Source organism: Hyperoodon ampullatus, assembly GCF_949752795.1.
Source record: "Hyperoodon ampullatus genome assembly, chromosome: 8".
Taxonomy (NCBI): domain Eukaryota; kingdom Metazoa; phylum Chordata; class Mammalia; order Artiodactyla; family Ziphiidae; genus Hyperoodon; species Hyperoodon ampullatus.
In genome coordinates, this window is record NC_136921.1 from 16239576 (window position 1) to 16266722 (window position 27147).

Below are 27147 nucleotides of genomic sequence, written 5' to 3' on the forward strand. Positions count from 1 at the left end.
AACTATGAAAAATGTCAGAGGAGGGGCTTCCCTAGTGGCGCAGTGGTTGAGAACCTGCCTGCCAATGCAGGGGACACGGGTTCGAGCCCTGGTCTGGGAGGATCCCACATGCCGCGGAGCAACTAGGCCCGTGAGCCACAACTACTGAGCCTGCGCGTCTGGAGCTTGTGCTCCGCAACAAGAGAGGCCGCGATAGTGAGAGGCCCGCGCTTGCCACAACTAAAGAAAGCCCTCGCACAGAAACGAAGACCCAACACAGCCAAAAATAAATTAAAAAAAAAAAAAAAAGAATTTGAAGGAAAAACAGGATGTCTTACAATTATTCTTTTCAACAAACTGGAGCATTAAGTCAAATACTAAAGATCATCACAACCAAAAGGCCAGGGTGCTTATTCAAAATCAGGAGAAACAGGTGTTCAGTTTTCACACTGGATGCAGAGGTAAAGGCTTAACTCTCCAGGCAGGCTAATTTTCCCCCAAAGTGTGTGCATGGTGAGGATGCATGAGGGTTATAAATCGTTGGCTTCAGCAGCTCAGGCACGACCCTTAGAAGACACTGTGTTAATTACATGTTGATACTCACTTTTAAGAACATTGTTGATACCTGTTCATCCTCATTCTTAAGAACTGAAGAGGAGACCCTGCAGGGGGTTGTCTGCATAATGACCACCTTCCTAAGTCTAAGGCTCTCCCAGATTTAAAGGGTGTTGTATTTGGTTGGCTTGTTTTCCTAAGAGAGGCTGATGTTCTTGCATTAATTACCCTTAAAATTGCCAAGAGGTAAGAAAGAGGTGGGAAGATGGAAAGGGAGCGGCTGATTCTATTCAGATGAGAAAACAGATTTAGGAAAAGTAACTAAGTGGAGGAACAGTGTCAGGGAGGGAGGCCTATTCCCTCTGTGTCAGGCCCCAGGAAGGATTGTGTTCATCTGTTCTTCTACTGATCCACTTTCACAGACCGACGACACTGTCTTCCCAGTTTGTAAGGAAGCAAAAAAGCTGAAGAAGGGCAGAGGGCTTGTCCCAAGTCACTCTGATGCAGGAGAGAGCAGGACACTCAGAGGGACGCAGATGAGGTGAGAAGGGAGCAGCCAGTTGGGTTCATGGGTCAGAAGAAGATAGAAATGGTGCCTGGAATCCTGCAAAGTGTACAAACGAGGGGGAGAGGATCCCTATTCAGTATGCACCCGACAGAGACCAGGATGCATAAGGAAAGCAGGCTCGTGCCTGTGGCCTCGCCAGCTTTGCCCCTGCCTTTCATGCTTCCCAGCGAGGTTCACAGAGCTCTTTCCCCACAAGCAGGCACTGTCTGATGTGATCATCATGACAAGAAAGTCATCCTGTCCAGGGAATGCAGTTTCACGTGGCGCCACCCTTTCTCTTGGACCAACATTCCAGTTTTGGAAATGAGACTCAGCGCTGGGCAAGGTCACAGCTGAAAAGGAACGCCCGACGTCCAGCCTCCTGGATCATGCCCTTCTCTGTAGGCTCTCCAGAACCCGGGGGCGCTTGTGGCCGTTCCTAAGCCAGGCCACAACTCCTGCCAGCCCAGGACTGGTCCAAAGTCCAAGTAATGGACAGGGTGGGGCGCCTTAAAGAACTCAGATGTGGGTTTGCCTGGCTTCATCTGCAACATGACTCTTACAGGCTAGTGGTCACCGTGAGACCATTTTTCCTTCCATAAAGCAGCAACATTTATCTCAGGTATCAGCAAAACAGACATGTGACTTAGGGAATTTTTTTTTTTTAAAGAAAAATGTGTTGTCAAAACTTCCCCACTCAACAACTTTTTGACGTCTTGCTCTCATGTCCAGTGAGCTAATTTCCGACCACTTGAGGCTCACAGTAATCCCAGAAACCTGTGTAGCATTGGCACGAAGGTGGTAGCACAGATGCCAACTGACGTGTAGGTGACAAACTTGTAAGGCACTTCAATCTCCAGCCTCCGCCTGGCCTCCTTGTTTCTGGTGACCACCTTGAACCAGGAGTACAACACTTGCAGCGAGAGATTTTGTACAAGTTGACGAACCAGGAGAATCAGCACAATTCCCACAGTAAACTTGGTCAGACCCAAAACTAACAGGTTGCTGGTGAGCGGTGGGATGTTCCGAAGAACAGGGGGAGATCCCGTGGGCTTGGACACGAGCTGGAAAAAATGGTTGATCCAAAATCCTATGGTCACCCCGGCCCCGGCAGCCATGATGGTAGTGGTGTCCGCTCTGGTTGGGCTGTAGTAATCAGACACGGGGTAATTGTAACACAGGAAGAATGGCACCACCAGGACACACACAGGGAAGAGGGGGCTGGCTGAGTCCAAGCGATCGATAAGGGTCCAGGCGGGGTAGGTGAGGACGATGAGGATGGCGGTGATCAGGATGCCACCCAGCACATCCTGAGGGAGAGAAAAGGGTGATGTAAGTCAAATGAGTGCTCCCCTGTATACAGGTATAATTTTGATGCAAATATAATTGATTTGACATTTAAAATACAATTTTTATATTGTTTTATTTTATAATACATATTTTTAAAAGGTACAGTTGTAGACATTTGAAAATAGGAAAAATACAAACCACAGTCACACTATTCATGCTATGTCTTTTCTTCCAGTTTTTCTGTCTTTTGGAATAAATTATTTTCTTAATGCATAGCTATAATCACACTGTTCCTTCAATCTATTATTATTATTTTTTTTGAATTCTGTACTTTAAAAAAACTTGTTTTGGCTGCGCCACACAGCTTGCAGGATCTTAGTTCCCCAACTAGGGACCAAACTCAGGCGATGGGAGTGAAAGTGCTGAGTCCTAACCACCGGACCGCCAGGGAATTCTCTTCAATGTATTTTTATTTTTTTTGTGTGTGTGTGGTATGCGGGCCTCTCTCTGTTGTGGCCTCTCCCGTTGCGGAGCACAGGCTCCGGACACGCAGGCTCAGCGGCCATGGCTCACGGGCCCAGCCGCTCTGCGGCATGTGGGATTTTCCCGGACTGGGGCACGAACCCGTGTCCCCTGCATCGGCAGGCGGACTCTCAACCACTGCGCCACCAGGGAAGCCCTCTATTATTTTTGATTTCATCTTATATCACAAGGGTTGTCATGATCTTCACAGAGGTGGCGTCATCCTTTCTTGGCAGGCAGGGGTCGGGGCTGCAGCTGGCTGGAGCAGGAAGCTGGCTGCTTCGGGAGCCACTTCCTAGCAAGCACACCGTCATTACTTATGGATCGCGTTTATTTGGGGTGGTTTGAGAAGATGCTGTAGATGTGGTGGTGCCGAAGCTCCGCCATGCCCGTCTGGGTACTACCACTCTGTCTTCAGAGACAGAATTTCAAATAGTGTACAGATTTCACTGGGTGCATGCACCATGCTTGATTTAATCAATCCTTCTTTACATTTTAGAGTCTGGTTTTCTTTCTTGCTTCCTCTGACCCTCCCGCCTTCCCTATTTTTTCCTCTTTCTCTCCCTCCCTGCTTGTTTCTTTCCTTAAACTCCTGTTTAAAATATTTTTAACTCCTTAATGTCATCCACTTTCTTCTTCCTTTAGCGTTCTCGCAGCAAAATTCATTAGGTGAATTTTTTTTTTCTCACACACTGTATTTTACTTTTACAAGAGATAAATGAACTGACACCAAGCATTGTAAATGGATGGCCACAACAAAAGCAACAATGATTGCAATTACCAAACATGAAACACACTCATACTATGTCATAATATTGACATTCAGTCCAGTAATCCTCCACTGTAACAGCTCCTTTACTTTGCAGTGAAAATTGATTTGTATATTTTTTGCCTCTGAGTCCCTGTGGGATTTTTTTTATTATTATTCAAACAAAGTCACAAAAACTATAATCATCCTCATCAGTTCACTCAGTCTCGTGTAATTATTTTTTTTAATCTTGATCTTTTATGAATTCATCAGTTTTCCATTAGAGTTCTGAAAATGCTTATTCATTCAGTTCAGCAGTATAGTCAGTTACCAGAAACCTGTACTTGTCAGAGTCTTTTGCATGAATTCCTTTAAGATGAAACCCTTTTATAGGAACATTTTCGCAAAAGCATTAGAGTACACCCAGAACTGTCTGTAAGTGACAAAAGACTTAAAAATGACCACGGTTAAAGATTTGATGAAAGTTCATAATAATGCAATTGACAAGGAAATTTAGTTATTTCTGAGATATACATTTTAAAGTAATAACTAGAATTATGACTTATAACATTATACCAGAACATAAGATTTTTAGAAATTTCATGTAATGTCTGAAACGTTTATATTAACATATTTCCATACAAATAAGGTGAATTCTTAATGTAACCAAGAGATGAATACATCTAAGTCAGAGAATGAGGAGCTTACTGTGGTTTTGTTACAAAGTTTCACATAGATTTCTTTGAAAGTTTACCATTGGAAAATTGAAACACTTTCCTCAATGTATTGGAAAATCTGGGAAACACCAAAAAGTAAAACACATGCATTGTGGAAAAACTGGAAAGCACTGAAAAGTATAAGAAAAAAAAAAATAGATCCTTATTTCCACCACCTACAGTTAACGCCGTCTATATTTTGGCATGTTGCCTTCCACTTTTTTTGTGTGTGTGTGGTACGCGGGCCTCTCACTGTTGTGGCCTCTCCCGTTGCGGAGCACAGGCTCCGGACACGCAGGCTCAGCGGCCATGGCTCACGGGCCCAGCCGCTCCGCGGCATGTGGGATCTTCCCGGACCGGGGCACGAACCCGCGTCCCCTGCATCGGCAGGCGGACTCTCAACCACTGCGCCACCAGGGAAGCCCCACTTTTTTTTTCATATAAACATAAAATAGAATTCTAAAGGCTTAGGTTTTTTTTTTTCCTAATAGCTTCATTCATTATTTCTCTTGTTTAGTTTCTAATAAAATGACATCTGATTTGAGTGAACAGTGGGTGAGAATCAGACCTTAGAAATAAACACTGAGGCTTCAGCAAATGTCACAGATTAGAGGGCATCCATTCTTCCTTCCAGTGCCCATGTGTGAGTGCCTGCTATATGCCAGACACAGTGCTAGAGGATCCAGTCTGAGCCAAACAATCACAGCCACACCTAGGCAGAGCTTACAGCTTAGTGGAGAGACAGAGGATTACTGTTGTTTATGAGGGAAAGGGATAAGCCTGTGGATCTTGATGGTCCCTTCGGGCTGGAGAGTAAAGAGTAAACACAGGTAGGAGACACTTCCCACAGGGCCCTAGAGTCCAGTCCGCTTCCTAAAGCCTGCATCCAGGGAGCAACATGAAGCCACTGATGTTGCTCTCATTGGGTACCAACATGACAAGAGTTTCTGACTGCAGTGAGGAGAACACATAGGAGAGGGGCAAGAGTTGGGGAAAGCCTTGTGTCGCTGCATGTTGTCCTTCATGTGGCACCTGGGCTTTACCTGTTCTTACTTCCGCCATCATCCTTCTCTTCAAATATCCCTCAGGCTTCACAGTCTCCATGATCTTTCTCCCCATGACCTTCTCCTGTGCTATGATTGTGCACGAATGTTACTTTATTTTTGGAAAATAAAAGGAACAATCCTTCATTTAAGTTTCCTGGTTACCAAAACTTGGGCCAAACTCTTGAATTGAATTTTCTACACCTGTCATCTCCACTTCTGCACCTTGAAACACAAGTGCTGTCAACCTAGACTTAGATGATACACCATTCTCAAAGGCCACTTACTAGACATTTGCTGGTTGTTTCTTCAGCATCTGTCTTTGACCCAATAGCCTCATACCTCCCCCTGGGGATCCATGAAGTTCTGGAAAATTATGGAGTTGGAGCACATGACCTAGGTAGGCCAATCAGTGCACTGTATCTCCTGGTCACTGTGATTGGTGCAGGGGTGGTCATGTGACCTACTCCAGTCCAATCAGACAAAATTGTGCGGGTTTTGCTTGGAACTCTTGGAAAGAGATGTTCTTTCTCCTTCTGAACACTGGGCCCTGTGGACTGACACCCTTCACTTAGCAGACCTTTAATATTCAGCATTTATTAATATTACCCTACACCATCTTGGCTCTTCTCTGACCTCTAAGAAGTCTCTTTCTTGGTTTCCTCCTGTAGATCCTAATAGATCCTAGACAGGCATTTTCACAGATTCTGTCTTCAGGCTCTGCGTGCTTTTCTCTGTTGAATAGTTTGTGTAGTTTCTATGTTGTGTTAGTTTCTGCTGCACAACATTGGAGACACAGATTTGAGTGTTACACTGGTAAAGAATGGAAAGATGAGGCCATGGACCTACACAAACTTTTCAACAGAGAAAAACATGCAGAGCCTGAAGACACAGTCTGTGGAAATGCCTCTGTTTAGATGCTCCAATAAAAATTAACTTTAAAAAACTGGTCAAATAAGCTATTGTATAGTCATTGAGTGGAATACTATGCAACAATAAAAAAGTAAAAAAGCGAAGTACAAAAGAAAAAAAAACAACTATGTCTCCAGGCGTTTCTCTCAAACTTTAGTCCTGCCTCTTTAAACTGAAAGCTAGACATTTTCATTCAGACGTCCTGTCAGCACCCCCAAACCAACTTGTCTAAGATAAAAGTCACCAAAATGAAAAATGAGTAAAGGAAATGAGCACTTTATAGGAAAAGAAATATGAATGCTTCTTAAACATATAAAATATACCTAAACTTACTCATAATAAGAAGTGGAAATTAAGCTATGCTGAAGAGAAATTAAAATTTACATTCACACAAAAATCAGTACACAAATGTTTACAGCAGTTCTATTAATAATCACCCAGAACTGGAAAAAAAAAAAAAAAAAAACCCAATGTCATTCAAGGGGTAAACAAACTGTGCTACTTTCATACAATGGAATACTTCTCAGCAATAAAAAACAACAAACTACTGATGCAGGCAACAGCTTTGATGAAATATCCAGGAAATTATGCTGAATGGAAAAAGCCAGTCTCCAAGGGTTACATGCTGTGTGGTTCTATTTATATGACATTCTCTAAAAGACAGAACTACAGGGATGGGGAACAGATCAGTGGTTGCCAGGGTCTAGGGGCAGGGGGAGGGTGTGACTACAAAGGGAGAACATGGGGGACTTTTTTGGGGTGATGGAGCCATTCTGTGTTGCGGTGGTGGTTACTCAGATCTATCCCAGTGTTAAAATCCAGAGAACTATACACCCAAAGCAAAATCAATTTCACTGTTTGTTCATTTAAAAAAAATAAAATAAAAAATGACATTTTAAACAAAAATAAAAAAGCTGGTGGCCTCTTTTGTTTTCTCTAAATAACAGTGTTGTGTGTGCTGTGTGTGAACCAGTGCTCTGGAAACCCAGAGGTTCCAGCGTGACCCCGCCCTCCTTCCCCTGCCCCACAAACCACTGAGAATGTACCCCTCACCTATCAGCATTAACAAACTCCAGAAGTTTGACCGTATTCTGTTGATGAAACAGTAGTTGGGGCAAAGGGACTCTTGTCTCTCGATCATATGAATGCAAAACGGCACAATCCTTATGGGGAGGAACCTGGCAATATTTTTAAAAATTACACATTCATATAACCTCTGACCAACAATCTCACTCTAGGTCTTGACCATAGAGATACACCTGCCTGTGTCTGTATTTACAAGCTGTCCATTGTACTATTGTTTGTAATAGCAGGACCCTGGAAAAATGCCAAGCTCTACCTAGAGAGGGCAGTTAAATCTAAGCGTGGTATATTCATACAATGGAATACTCTGCAGCTGTAAAAAGGATGAGGAAGCTCTGATGTGGAAGTTTAAAACACATGGTACTGAACAATACGTATAGTATGCTACCATTTTCCATTGTTACAACGGTGGTAGAATACATGGATACATTTTTACATGATACACAAACAGGTTCACTTGAATGGCAGGGGATGCAGCTGGCAAGGAGGCTTTTCACAGGATACCCCTGTGTACCTTTTGAATTTTTTTTTTTTGACCACGCCACGCGGCTTGCAGGATCTTAGTTCCCTGACCGGGGATCAAACCCGGGCCCCCTACAGTGGAAGCGTGGAGTCCTAACCACCGGACCACCAGGGGATTCCCCTTTTTGAATTTTATATCACATAAAGGTACTGCCTACTCTAAAAAATTAAGTGAAAAAAATTCGGTCTCTCCTCTTCCAAACAGGATCTGCCTTTCAATTCCCCATACGAAGTGGGGATCTGAGATGAGTCTAGTGGTGTCCTCCCCAGGGGATTGGGCATATATGGTGATGGGGGCATGCGACTGACCTGCCGAAGCATCACCTGCTGAGGACTGAGGGCGTCTTTCTGTGAGTGTTAAAGGAACACACAGTTTGAGGGGAGGGGCAGGGCCAGGCACAATGAACTCGATACCCCACACAAGCCTCTACTTTCTCAGTGGGGAGACGAGGTTCTGCCACTCCGAGTGTCTCCTGGCAGCCCCACTGAACTCGAGTCTGAGCCCTGAGGAAGTCAGAGAGGATGGAAGAGTCATTTTGCCTCCATCTGCAAAACACAGAGCTAAAGAATGCTGCCTGGGGCTTCCCTGGTGGTGCAGTGGTTGAGAGTCCCCCTGCCGATGCAGGGGACACGGGTTCGTGCCCCGGTCCAGGAAGATCCCACATGCCGCGGAGCGGCTGGGCCCGTGAGCCATGGCCGCTGAGCCTGCACGTCCAGAGCCTGTGCTCCGCAGCGGGAGAGGCCACAGGGGTGAGAGGCCCGCGTACCGCAAAAAAAAAGAATGCTGCCTGGAGACCCTTCTGGCAGAGGGCTCTCCAAAGGGAGGAACCCATTCTGCCTCATACCTCCAGGCCACAGTGCCCCACGTGGGCACTTTATGACACCATGACAAAGGTAGAGCATCTGTATCATCCACTGTGGCCCTTGAATTAGAGTCATGGGCACAGATCTGCTTTGCCTGGTGAAGCAGCCAAAGAGTCACTGGTGACACGCAGATCAGCAGGGAAGGATGCTGATGGGGCAGGGACTGCAGAACTCAGAGCAACAACAGCATATCCTAGACCTGCTGGTGGGACAACATCAGAAAGCTGCTGGGCCTGGAGGGCAGCGGGCAAGACCAAGATGCTCAAGGTCACAGCCTGGGCAGAGAGCAAGGGACCCAGCAATGTTATCTTCACATCATGGCGTCCGACAGGCCAACCGTGGTGCTAGGGGCTCGGACTGGTTCCTGAGCAGATGTGAGACTCCTTTTGCAAAGTCAAGACAGTTTTCATGTGGGCATTTCTGTTAGGGTTGAACTGTGTTTAACGCCCCCATTTCTGTAGGGGTTAAACACAATTTGGCAGAGGACTATTGGTTCAGAGTGACCCTGTAGGGCTCAGAGAAATTCATTACTTATACATATTTCTGTTGATGGACGACCCCCCACCCCCAGGCTCCCTGGTTGCAGAAGCTCAGAGTCCGAATGACTTCCTCTCACTACCTCTGACCAGCAGTCACAGACCCCCCCCTTCTTCATTCACTAGCTCCTGCCGTCACCTCTGAATGCCCACTCCCCAACCCAGACCTTCAGTTCCCTGCCTGCCAGCCAGTCTCCTACCCACAGCATTCACTGACCACCTTCCTGGTTGCTGTTTCAATAACCAATGTTTGCCAATTTTAGTGTGCATTGGAATCACTTAGGACAATTTTTAAGATGTAGAGTTCAGAGGACTGCCCTCTGATTCTGATCTGCCGTGTGGCCCAGGAGCCTGCATTTTAACACCTCAACATAATGCTGATGTAGTGAGTCTAAACAGAAACGACTCTGAGAAATACCAACCTCTCGACGGACTGAGTCCTGCTTCATATGGGTTTAATTAACCTACCATTCCAGGGTTTTCTCTCACTCCTTTCCCATTTGAACATTCCACACCAGTCAGATAGGTCTACTTGCTTTTCCCAAATATGCCTTGCACAATTTTATCATAGTTTTACGTTCCTTTTATGTATGGCACATTTTAACCATCTCTATCTATCAAGATCTTATCAGCTCATCTAAGGCTCAGCTCAAAAGCTACTTCCTTTCCAGAATATCTTCCTGTACCTCCACAGTTGGAAATAACCTGTGCCTGAACTGAATGTAAAGGCACTTGTTTAACAGCACTCAAAAAGCCCCTCTCTTTTTTTTCTTTTAATTTTATTTATTTTTTTATACAGCAGGTTCTTATTAGTTATCCATTTTATACACATTAGTGTATATATGTCAATCCCAGTCTCCCAATTTATCATACACACACACCCTCCCGCTGCTTGCTCCCCTTGTTGTCCATACGTTTGTTCTCTACATCTGTGTCTCTATATCTGCCCCGCAAACCGGTTCATCTGTACCATTTTTCTAGGTTCCACATATATGCGTTAATATACGATATTTGTTTTTCTCTTTCTGACTTAACTTCACTCTGTATGACAGTCTCTAGGTCCATCCAAAAAGCCCCTCTCTTAAATTGCCTTTGCTGTAGTTATGTGTCCACATGCTTTTCTCCTGAGTTGATTATGACAGTCTGATCAGCAAGGAGGAAGTTCTCTTGCAACTTGACATTATTCCTCAAAGCTCCTAGCACAGTGCCTAACAGGTAGCAGATATTCAGTTACACAGATTAGGAGAATTTAATGCCTTTCTCTTTCCGGAATATCCATAATATTTAAAACCCATTGTTACCATACATAAAAGAAAATGTGCCTTCCTTCCTTCCCTCTGTCTTCCTTTGTAACTGCAGTTACCAAATTCCTGGACATATGGTTGGAATATTAATCATAAACTAATTCTGTTCCTCTTCAGTGCATCAAGAGATGAGACAATTTTGGTCCACAGCCCTAGCATTTGAGGCGAAAGTAATTTTGGCCAACATGGCTGCTGCTGTACAGATTTTTCCTTCTAGCCACACAGTTGGATTTTTAGCCATAAAAGGTGGCATTGTAATAAAGACAATTCAGGTTTTTTTTTGCAGTACGCGGGCCTCTCACTGTTGTGGCCTCACCCGTTGCGGAGCACAGGCTCCGGACGCGCAGGCTCAGCAGCCACGGCTCACGGGCCCAGCCGCTCCGCGGCGTGTGGGATCTTCCCGGACCGGGGCACGAACCCGTGTCCCCTGCATCCGCAGGCGGACTCTCAACCACTGCGCCACCAGGGAAGCCCAATTTAGGTACTTTTGTAATAAAAATACTTGAACCATTTCTAATGAACCTTCTCATTTGGGGCTCTATGTTTCTAATAATAAACTTATTCTAAACAGCTCCTAAAAAATAAGGATGAGGGTTTTCCTGGTGGTGCAGTGGTTAAGAATCCGCCTGCCAATGCAGGGGACATGGGTTTGGGTCCTGGTTCTGGAAGACCCCACATGCCGCAGAGCAACTAAGCCCGTGCGCCACAACTACTGAGCCTGTGCTCTAGAGCCCACGAGCCACGACTACTGAAGCCCGCGCGTCTAGAGCCTGTGCTCCGCAACAAGAGAAGCCACCGCAATGAGAAGCCTGTGCACCGCAACAGAGAGTAGCCCCCGCTCACGTGCAGCAATTTAGACCCAACGCAGCCAAAAATAAAATAAATAATAAAAATAAAAAATAAGGACCAGAGTGCTTGAAAATTCAAGGACAACTTCTTTACACTAATTTTTTCAAGCTACTTAATTCACAGAAATGAAAAACTCACAAAATCTTCATCTCAGGATTGGATCTGCTGTTTTGATTTTAGCAAGTTCTAAATGAGGAGGTGATTTCTTTGGAACTGCACAGACATGTGTTTGGCACAGTGCATGGGTCCAGAGGGAAAAGAGTTCACAGTTCTCTGGAATGGCCAAGGTGAGCTGAGGGGCAGAGGACAGTGTACAGAGCACAGTACAGACGTGTGGAGCCACTAGCCAGCCCTAGGATAATTCTGTCCAGAAAAGGTGGATTTGTGTGTGTGGGGGGGGGGGCGGTGGAGAGAGAAGAGTGTGTGTGGTTTATAAGGAGGTAGGAACGCTATGGAAGATGGGTAAAAGATAATGATGCAAAAAGCATGATAAAAAAAAGAAGTGAGGGCAAAAATGGTGGAATAAGTGTGCTTTACTTTGCAAAAAACACATTTAAAACTCCTTTCCAAGAAGAACATAATTAGACTACAACACACACAAAATATTCAGCACTTAGACCCAGTTATTCCACTCCTAGGAATTTATTCTAAGACAATAATCAGAGAGGGACTTCCTGGTGGCGCAGTGGTTAAGAATCCGCCTGCCAATGCAGGGGACACGGGTTCGAGCCCTGGTCCGGGAAGATCCCACATGCCGCAGAGCAACTAAGCCCATGCACCACAACTACTGAGCTTGCACTCTAGAGCCCGCAAGCCACAACTACTGAGCCAATGTGCCACAACTACTGAAGCCTGAGCGCTCTAGGGCCCGTGCTCCGCAATAAGAGAAGCCACTGCAATTAGAAGCCCACGCACCGCAATGAAGAGCAGCCCCGGCTCACCACAACTAGAGAAAGCCTGCATGCGGCAACGAAGACCCAACACAGCACCCCCCCAAGACAAAGAAAGAAAGAAAGAAAATAATCAGAGAAGAAGCTACTCACAAAGGTTTTTGGATAGGGATGATTCTTTTTGAGTTATTTCAATCTATACTGATGAAGTCCAAAAAGTAACTAACACATGCTCCACCACAGAACAATCAGAAAACACAAATAAGCAAAAAGAGCATAAAGAATGGAGCATACATCGTAATAAGGAAAAATCTGGAAAGACATAAATCAGGCATGGTATAACGTTGTTTTCACCAAAAATGAGTTTAAAATACATATTGCTTTCTTATTTAATAACATAGCAGGAACATTTTCCATTTGAAAAGAAACATTTCTGCAACCTTTTTTGTGGTTTCAAAGTATCCATAAGTGAGATAATATCAAGCAGAATACAAACTCTACATAAAGGATGATCCTAATTCTATATAAATATACACTTGCATGCATGGATAAAATATCGGAAGGAAAGAGACTAAAATATTAATAGTAGTTTTTCTGTTTGGATATCACAGATGATGATTATCTTCCCCATGCTTTGCAAATATTTTCTAAATTTTCTAGTCAACACCTTTTTTATAATAAAATATAATCAAGGCAAAAAATCAGGATGTTAAAATCAGAATGTTTCAAAATAGACGAGCATGGAAATAACAAATTGATGCTTGTAAGTTTTCACATCATGCAAAAAAAAAAAAAAAAAAATGAAACGCCCCCAAGAATCTACATGATAATCAAGATACCATTCTTCCGTGATGTAAGTAACATTTAAAATAAAAGCATATAAGGTGCGTTGCCAGTGTTACCCTACAAATCACATTGAAACATAATAAACCTTTAATTCAAGTTACCATCAAGGTTTAAATGAAGCCTTTTAAATTATTTGGGGAAAAAAATCATTACATGAACCTAACCTTTTCTAAAGTTAAAATGCAGAAAGATCTAAATGCCTTTCATTTTTGTACCTATTCTCATTTTCAGTTATAAAAGTTAGTATACAGATAAAATCTTGAGCTTTATTATACCTCTTTACCGAAAATAATAATAAAGACAGGCAATCTAAAGTGTTTAGGAAAGAATCCTAATGGAGTTATCCCAAACGTCAGAACAAATTTTAGTGAATGCTATATTAACACATAAAATAGTGTTTTTATTCTGAGCCAAACAGAAACACTCCTCCTTTTGGGAAACATCTCTAGATATTTCAACAGCAGCCCTAACCCTGAGAACTCCCAGCTGTTGTGAACTCTGACCCTATATCACATTCCCATATGCGGTTTACAGGGGAAAATTTACATTCTATCTCCAAACATCTTCACTGAAGAATGCTATTTAACAGACCAAAACAACACAGGGTTAGCTCACCAGAAAGAAGGGGGGAACAAACCCATTCATTCAATTGTTCGGAAAGAATGCATTCAGATCTTGGAACTATTTATGCGGAGAACTCGATGATTCTGGCATCTTCCACTCTGCCAGGTCCCCTGCTGAGAATGTGAAGGGCCCTCTCTGCCCTTGGCTGCCTTCAGAGAGTAAAAGCCAAGACCGACTTCTTTGTAGATGCAGTGAATGCTCTGAATGCAAGCAGACTCTGACATTAAAACAAACTTAAAAAAAAACCCCAAAACCCTCAAACCCTCCCTACAATTATTTTAGAAAATAACTTTTAGTTATAGATCAATGTTTCCTAGTTAATACACTCAGGATACTGATACTTTTCCATGCTAGCTCACAATTCATTCAATTTCTCAGAATAATGCAGATGAGTTCAATAGAAGCCAAATGGTAAAAGGGAGGCAACATTGTTCATGAATATGAATATAAATGATTACAGAGAGAAACCTACATCTTATGTAATTAACATATGTATAGGGGAGAAAGAGTGAATGCCCAAGTTCAAAAATATTAATTTCCTATTGAAACACACCAACGTCCACAGGGATCAATCAAAAGCAGGAAGCAGATTTACCTTGCCACGTGGTGTAAGTGTAAGCAGCAGAATCTCCCGATATTCACAGCTCTTTGAGTGGGCACTCTGTCATGCCTGTTCTCTGAGCCACCTCAGATATCCAAGCACAAATCAGGGGCTAAGGATCACTAGGCATGGAAATCTACAGTTATTCTGAAAACCCGCTGGAGATCAGGAGTAAAGATAGGAGGTAGAAAAAGGTATGCCAGCTTTCACCTTCTGCTGTGTTATAATAAATGCCCACTTGGAAAATGAGCCTATTTAAACCTTCATTAGAAATCATGTTGACATCTTTAACAGAAAATGGTATTCTATAAGCATAAGAAAAATTATACAGAACTTGGACATAAGGTAGAAAACCTCTTCTGGGGGCAAAGCGCTGGAGGATAATAGAAGGAATAATACTTTGTTCACCTCACTGCTTGCTATTTTTTTTTTTAACACCTTTATTGGAATATAGTTGCTTTACAACAATGTGTTAGTTTCTGCTTTATAACAAAGTGAATCAGCTATACATATACATATATCCCCATAGCTCCTCCCTCTTGCGTCTCCCTCCCACCCTCCCTATCCCACCCCTCTAGGTGTTCAAAAAGCACTGAGCTGATCTCCCTGTGCTATGCAGCTGCTTCCCACTAGCTATCTACTTTACATTTGGTAGTGTATATATGTCCATGCCTCTCTCTCACTTCGTCCCAGCTTACCCTTCCCCCTCCCCGTGTCCTCAAGTCCATTCTCTACATCTGCGTCTTTATTCCTGTCCTGCCCCTAGGTTCTTCAGAAACATTCTTTTTTTCTTTTAGATTCCATATATATGTGTTAGCATATGGTATTTGTTTCTCTCTTTCTGACTTACTTCGCTCTGTATGACAGACTCTAGGTCCATCCACCTCACTACAAATAACTCAATTTCGATTCTTTTCATGGCTGAATAACATTCCATTGTATATATGTGCCACATCTTCTTTATCCATTCATCTGTTGATGGACACTTAGGGTGCTTCCATGTCCTGGCTATTGTAGATAGTGCTGCAATGAACATCGTGTACATGACTCTTTCCGAATTAAGGTTTTCTCAGGGTATATACCCAGTAGTGGGATTGCTGGATCATATGGTAGTTCTATTTTTAGTTTTTTAAGGAACCTCCATACTGTTCTCCATAGTGGCTGTATCAGTATACATTCCCACCAACAGTGCAAGAGGGTTCCCTATTCTCCACACCCTCTCCAGCAATGACTGGAGATTTTTTGAAGATGGCCATTCTGACTGGTGTAAGATGATACCTCATTGTAGTTTTGATTTGCATTTCTCTAATGATTAGTGATGTTAAGCATCCTTTCATGTGTTTGTTGGCCATCTGTATATCTTCTTTGGAGAAATGTCTACTTAGGTCTTCTGCCCATTTTTGGATTGGGTTGTTTGTTTTTTTGATATTGAGCTACATGAGCTGCTTGTAGATTTTGGAGATTAATCCTTTGTCAGTTGTTTCATTTGCAAATATTTTCTCCCATTCTGAGGGCTGTCTTTTCATCTTATTTATGGTTTCCTTTGCTGTGCAAAAGCTTTTAAGTTTCATTAGGTTCCATTTGTTTATTTCTGTTTTTATTTCCATTTCTCTAGGAGGTGGGTCAAAAAGGATCTTGCTGTGATTTACGTCACAGAGTGTTCTGCCTATGTTTTCCTCTAAGAGTTTTATAGTGTCTGGCCTTACATTTAGGTCTTTAATCCATTTGGAGTTTATTTTTGTTTATGGTGTTAGGGAATGTTCTAATTTCATTCTTTTACATGTAGCTGTCCAGTTTTCCCAGCACCACTTATTGAAGAGGCTATCTTTTCTCCATTGTATATTCTTGCCTCCTTTATCAAAGATAAGGTGACCATATGTGCGTGGGTTTATCTCTGGGCTTTCTATCCTGTTCCATTGATCTATATTTCTGTTTTCGTGCCTGTCACTGTTTGCAGATGACGTGATACTATACATAGATAATCCTAAAGATGCTACCAGAAAACTACTAGAGCTGATCAATGAATTTGGTAAAGTAGCAGGATACAAAATTAATGCACAGAAGTCTCTTGCATTCCTATACACTAATGATGAAAAATCTGAAAGAGAAATTAAGGAAATACTCCCATTTACCACTGCAACAAAAAGAATAAAATACCTAAGGACAAACCTACCTAAGGAGACAAAAGATCTACATGCAGAAAACTATAAGACACTGATGAAAGAAATTAAAGATGAAACAAACAGATGGAGAGATATACCATGTTCTTGGATTGGAAGAATCAACATTGTGAAAGTGACTATACTACCCAAAGCTATCTATAGATTTAATGCAATCCCTATCAAACTACCAATGGCATTTTTCACAGAACTAGAACAAAAAATTTCACAAGTTGTATGGAAACACAAAAGACCCTGAATAGCCAAAGCAATCTTGAGAAAGAAAAATGGAGCTGGAGGAATCAGGCTCCCTGACTTCAGACTATACTACAAAGCTACAGTAATCAAGACAGTATGGTACTGTCACTGTTTGCTACTGATTGAAGGTCTCAGACCTTGTGAAGTGACAAGCTAGCTGACAGATTTTTTTTTGTTGTTAGAAATGCAAATAATTCCCATTCAGTGGAAATGATGACCCCCAAAGGTAACAGCTTTTTGCCCTGTAGCTCAGTAACTAGCTTTATATAACCTAGCAATCTAAGTAATATTTCTTTATTAAGTTGTCTGTAAATATTTAGTTCTTTATATCTGACTAGTTCCTTCATTAATAAATCAGTTGAATAAAATCTTTGACATTTATGTTTGGACAAGAGTTATGATTTTACCATTTAAAAATCATAATCTAGGGACTTCCCTGGTGGTGCAGTGGTTACGAATCTGCCTGCTAATGCAGGGGACATGGGTTCGAGCCCTGGTCAGGGAAGATCCCACATGCCAAGGAACAACTAAGCCCGTGCGCCACAACTACTGAGCCTGTGCTCTAGAGCCTGTGAGCCACAACTATTGAGCTCACATGCCACAACTACTGAAGCCTGCTCATCTAGAGCCCATGCTCTGCAACAAGAGAAGCCACCGCAATGAGGATCATGTGCACCGCAACGAAGAGTAGCCCCCGCTTGCCGCAACTAGAGAAAAGCCTGCGTGCAGCAACAAAGGCCCATCAGAGCCATAAATAAATAAATAAATAAATAAATTTATTAAAAAATAAAGTAAAAAAATAAAAATTATACTCTAGCGAGTAGATATTTCAATGTTTATTCATATGACTAATTATTTTGAATGATTGAATATGCATATCCCATGTAACAATTGCATTTTTTATGCTGCTTTCCTTTGTCTACTGTCTTTATTTCTATTTTTTATTTTTTTTAATTTTATTTATTTATTTTTGGCTGTGTTGGGTCTTTGTTGCTGCACGCGGGCTTTCTCTAGTTGCGGCTAGCAGGGGCTACTCTTTGTTGTGGTGCGCAGGTCTCTCACTGTGGTGGCTTCTCTTGTTGCGGAGCACGGGCTCTAAGTGCTTGGGCTTCAGTAGTTGTGGCGCACAGGCTTTGTTGGTCTGCAGCATGTGGGATCTTCCCAGGCCAGGGCTCAAACCACTGTGCCACCAGTGAAGTCCCTGTATAGTCTCTTTAAATGGTACTGGTTTGCTCAAAAAGTAAATAAGGCAGGTGTTATGCTTCTTAATGTAATGATATAATAAGATATTATTGCATGCTTTTTAAAATATCAATATTAACTAGAAAGGATTTAGGTATACTATATATTTCTAAACTCTAGTCCATATACAGTATGATTTGGGAAATAATCACTTGCTTGTCTTGGTTTCACAAAATCTAACAAGTCCAAACAGGAGATCTTCATGAAACAAAGTTTCCCTACCCATAATTCACATTAACATGAGCAGCTCTAACTATAATGAATCACAGGGCCTGGCAGGTCAACAGGATTATGACATTAGATCAAACAAGCTTCACAGGCAGGTTATAACATTGTCTTTGACAACTGTTAAGCAGCCTGCAAGAATGACAAGTATAGGGAAGGGCAATCTGCTAGAAGACACAAAAGACACTGTCAAACATTTAAGTGATTTTTCTCAAATCTGGGTGGGCAGAGGGGCCTCTGAGCAACAAGAGAACAGAAGAAAGTCATATTCAAATGTAATATAATTGTTGAACAGGCCCATGCAGGTTGAAATTTAATTGGCATTGTCCCCATATTGGCTGGGATGTTGTGTATAGACTATTTCAGTGTTTTTCAAACTGCATCTTGCATAAGAGCCAACTGGGAACTTGTTAAAATGCAGAATCTAATTCAGTAGGTCCAAGTGGGGCCTGAGAGTCTGCATTTCTTTTTTTAATTAATTAATTTAATTAATTAATTTTTAAATTAATTATTTATTCTGGCTGAGCCAGGTCTTAGTTGCAGCATTGCTGCATGCAGACTCTTAGTTGCGGCGTGAGGACTTCTTAGTTGCGGCATGTGGAGTCTTAGTTGTGGCATGCTTATGGGATCTAGTTTCTCGGCCAGGGATCAAACCCTGGCCCCCTGCATTGGGAGAGCAGAGTCTTACCCGCTGGACCACCAGGGAAGTTCCGAGTCCGCATTTCTAACAAGCTCCCAGGTGATACTGCGGTTGCTGGTCAGGGGACCACACTGTGAATGGCAAAGACTATCTCACCTCGCTAAATCGCAGAGGCCGACACAGGCTCCCCAAGCTGAACATGACAGGTCAGAGCTTCCTGCGTGCTTTTTTGAAATACACATTAAAAAAATAAAACCACCTGAGGGAGATGGGGGTAAGGGAGGGAAGGAAGGGGAGTTTGGTATTAGCGGAGGCAAACTATTATATATAGGAGAGATAAACAACAAGGTCCTACTGTAGAGCACAGAGAACTATGTTCAATATCCTGTGAGAAACCATAATGGAAAAGAATAGGAAAAAGAATATATATATGTATAACTGAGTCACTTTGCTCTACAGAGGAAATTAATACAACATTGTAAATCAACTATACTTAAATAAAATTTTTTTAAAAAGGCCAAAAAATAAAAAAAAGATTAAAAAAAAAACCTCTGAATTATATGAGCACTGTAATATACTCATATAATACTTGAGTCAGTACTGTAAAAAAGTGATAGTGTAGTTTTTGAAAATCTTAGAGTGATATTCCAATGAAGAATCATTTGAGTGTAAAGAGGTCCTAGAGAAAGATCTGAAAATTCTTTGCAGACTTGGTGACATGACTGCTCACATTTAGAGAAAAAATAATTCTGCCCAGTCCTTTGTCACTGACCCCAGGGAATGTTGGCTTGAACCCTTGAGTCCTGGCTCCCTGTGCAGAAACAAAACTCCCTGAGGGGATCTTTTGCGGCCCTTATATCACACGAGGAGCTGGAGATTACTGGAGACCTAAAAAATATCAGTCTTGCTCTGCAGACTGTTCTAGGTGTGTCTGATATGGCCGCACAATGTTTATGATGAGGCTGGACCATCTCAATCACAGAGATTGTCACTTCCTTGTTATTGTGTGTCAAGTGAGAAGACAGTAACACCACGTAACTATTAAAATGGAGAAATGGGATTCAAGATACAGTGAAGCACAAGACTGTGGTACGTGCATAACCCTTTGTTTTCACACATGAGGTGAGAGCTCAGGGGTGCGGTGTGGAAACCAAACTGTGCCATAACCTTATGCATGTGGAATAATTTTATGGAGGTTTCAGTGTTGGAAAAAAATCAAATAAATTATAGCACTTACAGGAAGCCCTGTGTGCATTTAAAAATATGATTCATGAAGTGTTTATTTCCTTTCCCCAGTGAGCATGGTTTAAGGAACATTCCCACAGACATACACAAAGACAGACGTCAGTCGTATTTTACGATTAACATTAAGTTCTAGACTTTTAGCTGATTTTCAGAGCATAAGATGCAAGGCAGCTAATTCACTACTCTATATCTGTCTGCTGTGCCCCAATTAGTGTTCATTTCGATGACCAACAGGGCACAGTTTGGTAATGAGACCAATTCTCAGGCAGTTTTATATGGATGGTTTATGTGATGGATAAACCATCCATTTGTCCTGTATGGCAAGCCAGATGCTGCTATTTCTCTCCACAGGCAACTTAGCCCACCTCAACTCTCTAAACCCTTCAAGGTGTATTTCTTATTTTGAAACAGCATCACAGAGAGGATGGATGGATATTAATTCTGTGGAGAACTTGGTTCCCTTTCTTAATCAGATTTGGTAGGTAAGGTTACAGCGACTAAAAGGAATTTTGGAAATCAATGGTTTGTGAATTTTTAAATTGATTCCCAAACAATAAAAGGACCAAAGACAAAAGCACTTGGAAATGCAGGTATTTGTTTTATTGCCAAAATCCACATTAAGTGTTGTTCTGTTTTTAAAAAAAGAAAAGAAAAAAGAAAAATAGACACAGTGCAAGGGAAGATATAAGAAATGCAAGTGGGCTTCCCTGGTGGCGCAGTGGTTGAGAGTCCGCCTGCCGATGCAGGGGAATGCGGGTTCGTGCCCCGGTCTGGGAAGATCCCACATGCTGCAGAGCGGCTGGGCCCGTGAGCCATGGCCGCTGAGCCTGCGCGTCCGGAGCCTGTGCTCCGCAGCGGGAGAGGCCACAAAAGGGAGAGGCCTGCGTACCGCAAAAAAAAAAAAAAAAAAAAGAAATGCAAGTACCCAGTCAATGAAGAATTATCATTCATCACAGTAAAGTCTAGAAACTTCCTTCTCTTCTAGGAAATCCTTATGTAAATAATAATGGAGCTCAAATATTTCTTTATTAGTTCATTCAATAGTTATCACATGCTATTATTTTTGATTGGTTATTACACATCAAAAAATATACTAGGTAGAAAAATAGAAGAGATTAAAAAAAATACTAGGAGGGCTTCCCTGGTGGCGCGGTGGTTGAGAGTCCGCCTGCCGATGCAGGGGACATGGGTTCGTGCCCCGGTCCGGGAAGATCCCACATGCCGCAGAGCGGCTGGGCCCATGAGCCATGGCCGCTGAGCCTGCGCGTCCGGAGCCTGTGCCGCACAACGGGAGAGGCCACAACAGTGAGAGGCCCGTGTACTGAAAAAAAAAAAAATACTAGGATAGAGGAAGAATAAGATATAGTGTCTGTCCATTAAATAAAAATAACTTTATTGTTTTTGTCAAAAGCAATTCAGGCTCACTATTAAAACTGCACTTCTGAGCCTTCTGTCCATAACCAACTCCTCTTCCCACACACATAATTTTACAACTAATGGCACCATACTGTAACCTGTTTTTCATAGACTATATGTCATACACATCTTTTTGTGACTACAGAACTACATTATTTTAATGGCTATATCACACTCCACTCTGGAAATACCATACTTAACTCCATCTGATTGGTGGACGTTTATTCTCATTGTTTGCTACTAAATGCATTAATGAACTCCCTTGGAGGGGCAGTATAGAATGTTAATTAAAAGCATGGATTCTGGGGGAAGGGTAAACTGGGACAAAGTGAGAGAGTGGCATGGACATATATACACTACCAAACATAACATAGATAGCTAGTGGGAAGCAGCCGCACAGCACAGGGAGATCAGCTTGGTGCTCTGTGACCACGTAGAGGGATGGGATAGGAAGGGTGGGAGGGAGGGAGATGCAAGAGGGAAGAAATATGGGGATATATGTATATGTATACCTGATTCACTTTGTTATAAAGCAGAAACTAACACACCATTGTAAAGCAATTATACTCCTATAAAGATGTTAAAAAAAAAAAAGCATGGATTCTCAAGTCAGACTGCTTAGTTTTAAATCTCAGTTCAGTCTCTTACCAACTGTATAACCTTGGTCAGTTTACTTAACCTCATCTGTAAGACTGGAATAACAATAGTACCTCCCTCATAGGGTCACTGTTAATTACCCTGATGAGGTAGTTAATACATGTAAAGCACTTGGAATGGTGCATAGCAGATCGTAAGTGCTTTATAAATGTTTGCTATTATTTTTACTTTTATACCTGTGTAATTACATGCGTTAGGGAAATGGGCTAAGAGCCTAGAAGGCTCTGAATGTACACTTTAGATCTTAATACAGTCTACAAAGTGCCCTCCAAAAAGCTTATACCAATGGTTTATCCATAACTTTGAAAACAGACATCCTTGCTTGGCAGGTATGAGATCTGGAAACTCACTGCCAGTCTGACCAAGCTGGCTACATTGATTTAAGTGTATACCATGGGCAAACGGAAATGGCAAGATTCCAGTTCAGGGACATTGGAGGAAATGACATGGAGCATTCTAAGCCCAGCAAAATGAAAGTGAAACAAAGACATTTCCAGGAAAACGAAAACTGAGAAATTCATTACCAGCAGAACCACGCTAAAAGAAACACTGAATAGAGTAATTTAGGCAGAAGGAATGAGACACCAGATGGAAGAACAAAACTGTAGGAAGGAATGAGGAACAACAGAAAGGATAAATATGTGGAGGAACTTAAATGTATATTAAGTAAACAGCAATAAAAATAAGTCCTTGAGGGCTTTAAATATTTGTAGAATTAAATTTTATTTAATAACCCACTCTTCCCAGGAAGTGATAAAGTTACTAATTTGCATTTGACGTTCATAAATCAAGGATACATGTTGTAATTCTTGAGGACCGCTAAAAGAATTGTAAAGACTTTATAACAAGTTAATAGAGGAGGGGAAAAGGGAGAGTTAAAATACTTGATTAATACAAAAGAAGGCAAAAAAGAGATAAAGAAGAACAGGTGGGGAAAAGTTAACAAAGCAATATAGCAGATTTAAATCCAAATATATCAGATTATACTAAGTGACAATAGACTATATACACCAATTAAAAAGCAAAGCTGTCAAACTAAATTAAAAAACAAAACCCAACTACATACTGCTCATGAGAATCACAGTGCAAATATTAGGATACAGAAAAGGCAAAAAGTAAAAGGATGGAACATGCTTTGCAAATGCTCACCCAAACAAAGCTGGTGTTGCAATATTAACATTAGACAAAGTAGGCTTTGAGATAAGAAACATTGCTAGTGACAAGAAGGACATTCCATACTGGTAAAAGGGCTAACCTATCAAAGAGACAACCATTTAAAAATTGCATGTATCAAATAATATAGCTTGAAAATATTTCAAAATATGTGAAGGAAAAATTGACAGACTAAAAGAAGAAATAGACAAATTCACAACCACAGTGAGTGATTTTTATATACCTCTCTCAGCAATGCAAAGAACAAGCAGGAAAAAAAAATCAGTGAGGATACAGGACTTCAAAAAGTACAATTTAAAAAATGACCTGACATATAAAACACCATATGCAGCAATTACACAAAATACAACCATATGTGGGGAAATAAAGTAAATCTCAACAAATTTCAAGAAATGGAAATCATATAGCATACCGTTTCTGATTAAAGGGAAATTAGGCTAGAAATAAAATTTAAAACAATAATAAGAAAATTCCCAAATATTTAAAATTTAAGTAATATACTTCTAAGTGACCCTTAGGGGAAATTAGGGAATATTTTCAAATAAATGACAATGAAAAATAATCTGTTAATACTTGTACGATGCAACTAAATATATTTTTAGAGGTAAATGTAGAGCCTTAAATGATATATTGGAAAAGAAGGAGGACTAAAAATCAATGATTAAGAATCTACTTCAAATATACTAGAAAGATAACAGCAAAGTAATGTTGAAAGAAGGATGAAAATAATAAAGAACAAAAATTAATACATGTACAATGGAGAAAATTAACAAAACCAAAAGTTGGTTCTTTAAAAAGACTAAAATTGATAAGCCCCTATAAAATAGATCAACAAAGAATATAGAATCAAGAATGAAAAAACAGAAATCATTACAGATCCTACAAAGATAATAAAGAGACTTATAAACGCCATTATGGCAATTAATTTGGCAACTGAGATAAAATGGACAAATTCCTAGAAAAACATAACATATAGAGAAAACAGAAAATTTGAATAGTTATATATATATATGACATATATCAATATAATTAAAAGCCTTTTCTCAAAAATAACTCTTCCAGATCCAATTGGGCTACTGATGAATTCTTCCAAAGATTAAAAAGAAAAAAAAAAACTTATACAAATTCTTCTAAAAATAGAAAAAGAGGAAAAGAGTTCCCAAATCAGTTTATGAGGTCAGTCTAACCTTAATACTAAAACCCACAAGAAAAAAATATCACACACCAATCTCACTCATGAATATAGTTATAAAAGTCCATAAAAATCACGTTGGGAGAAAGTGAATTCAGTGATATAAAAAAGGTAATATATAATGACCAAGTTGAATTTATTGCAGAAATGCAAAGTCAGTGTAATAATAAAAATCAGGGCCTCCCTGGTGGCGCAGTGGTTGAGAGTCCGCCTGCCGATGCAGGGGAATGCGGGTTCGTGCCCCGGTCTGGGAAGATCCCACATGCTGCGGAGCGGCTGGGCCCGTGAGCCATGGCCGCTGAGCCTGCGCATCCGGAGCCTGTGCTCTGCAATGGGAGAGGCCACAACAGTGAGAGGCCCACGTACAGCAAAAAAATAATAATAATAATAAAAATCAATCAGAATAAATCATAACATTAATAAAGAAGAAAATCATAAGATCATCTCAAGAGATGCAAAAAATCATTTAATAAAATTCAATACCATTTAGGATAAAAAAAACCCAAAACTCACAGCAAATCAGGAATAAAAGTAAACTTTCTAATGCTGATAAATGGTACCAACAAAAAAAATCTACAGTTAACATCATCCTTAAGGATGAAATATAAAACACTTTCTCCCTGAGTTTAGAAACAAGGATGACCACATCACCATTTCTATTCAATATCATAATGGAGATCTAAGCCCATGGGATGAGGCAAACAAGAGAAATAAATATTAGGGAAGGAGTAAATTTGACATTGTTCACCAATTGCATAATTGTGTTAAGTAGAAAATCCAAAAGAATATACAAGCAATTAATGGAATTAATAACTGAATTTACTAAAATCACTGGATATGTCAATGTATAAAAATCAATTGTATTTATATATATGGGTTAATTAGAAATAGAATAATTAGACAATGAAACAAATGCAATTTTCAGCAATAAGCCTACCAACACCTAGGAATAAATCTAATATATTATATGCAATACCTCTACACAGTAAACTAAAACATTACTGAGATAAACTAAAGATCTAAGTAGAGGAATGTACTATGCCAATGAATTGAAAACCTCAATGTTGCAAAAGATGCCAATTCTCCCAAGTTGATCTATAGAGTCAATATAATCCCAATAAAAGTCTAGCATTGGGGCTTCCCTGGTGGCACAGTGGTTAAGAATCCACCTGCCAATGCAGGGGACATGGGTTCGAGCCCTGGTCCATGGAGAAGATCTCACATGCCGCAGAGCAACTAAGCCCGTGCGCCACAACTACTGAGCCTGCACTCTAGAGACCTAGAGCCACAACTACTGAAGCCCACACTCTGCAACAAGAGAAGCCACCGTAATGAGAACCTGCGCACTGCAACAAAGAGTAGCCCCTGCTCGCCTCAACTAGAGAAAACCCGCGCACAGCAATGAAGACCCAATGCAGCCAAAAATAAATAAAAATAAAATAAGGGCTTCCCTGGTGGCACAGTGGTTGGGAGTCCGCCTGCTGATGCAGGGGACTCAGGTTCGTGCCCCCGTCCGGGAGGACCCCGTGTGCCGCGGAGCGGCTGGGCCCATGGGCTATGGCCTCTGAGCCTGCGTGCCCAGAGCCTGCGCGTCCGGAGCCTGTGCTCCACGGCGGGAGAGGCCGCAGCAGTGAGAGGCCTGAGTAACGCAAAAATAAATAAATAAATAAATAAATAAAATAAAATTAATTAATTTTTTAAAAAAGTCTAGCATTGGAGAAAATAACAAGCTGATTCCAAAATTCGTGTGGAAATCCAAAGAGCCAAGAATAGCAAAAATAGTTTTGAAGAGCAAAGCTGGAGGACTTTTACTAGCTGACATCAAGACTTATTACAAGAGGGAATGTAAAATGATACAGCCACTATGGAGAACAGTATGGAGGTTCCTTAAAAAACTAAAAATAGAAAAAACAAAACAAAACAAAACAAAACAAAAACTAAAAATAGAACTACCATATGACCCAGGAATCCCACTACTGGGCATATACCCTGAGAAAACCTTAATTCAAAACAAGACATGTACCACAATGTTCACTGCAGCACTATTTACAGTAGTCAGGACATGGAAGCAACCTAAGTGTCCATCAACAGATGAATGGATAAAGAAGATGTGGCACATATATACAATGGAATATTACTCAGACATAAAAAGAAATTAAATTGAACTATTTGTAGTGAGGTGGATGGACCTAGAGTCTGTCATACAGAGTGAAGTAAGCTAGAAAGAGAAAAAAAAAATACCATATGCTAACACATATATATGGAATCTAAAAAAAAAAAAAAAAAGGTTCTGATGAACCTAGGGGCAGGACAAGAATAAAGACGCAGACGTAGAGAATGGACTTGAAGACACGGGGAGAGGGAAGGGTAAGCTGGGACGAGGTAAGAGAATAGCACTGACATATACACACTACCAAATGTAAAATAGATAGCTAGTGGGAAGCAGCCGCATAGCACAGGGAGATCAGCTTGGTGCTTTGTGACCACCTAGAGGGGTGGGATAGGGAGA

General features: G+C 41.2%; 1 protein-coding gene across 1 annotated transcript in view; it reads right to left on the reverse strand.

Moving 5' to 3' along the window:
• Window positions 1-1839: 1839 nt before the first annotated feature.
• SGPP2 (sphingosine-1-phosphate phosphatase 2) overlaps window positions 1840-27147 on the reverse strand; it is a gene marked incomplete at its 3' end in the record, with an annotated part of 124455 nt that continues 99147 nt past the window's right edge. Inside the window, exon 5 of the mRNA XM_079709969.1 lies at window positions 1840-2391. Coding sequence (XP_079566095.1) covers window positions 1840-2391 — 552 coding nt within the window. The remainder of the gene's footprint in view (window positions 2392-27147) is intronic.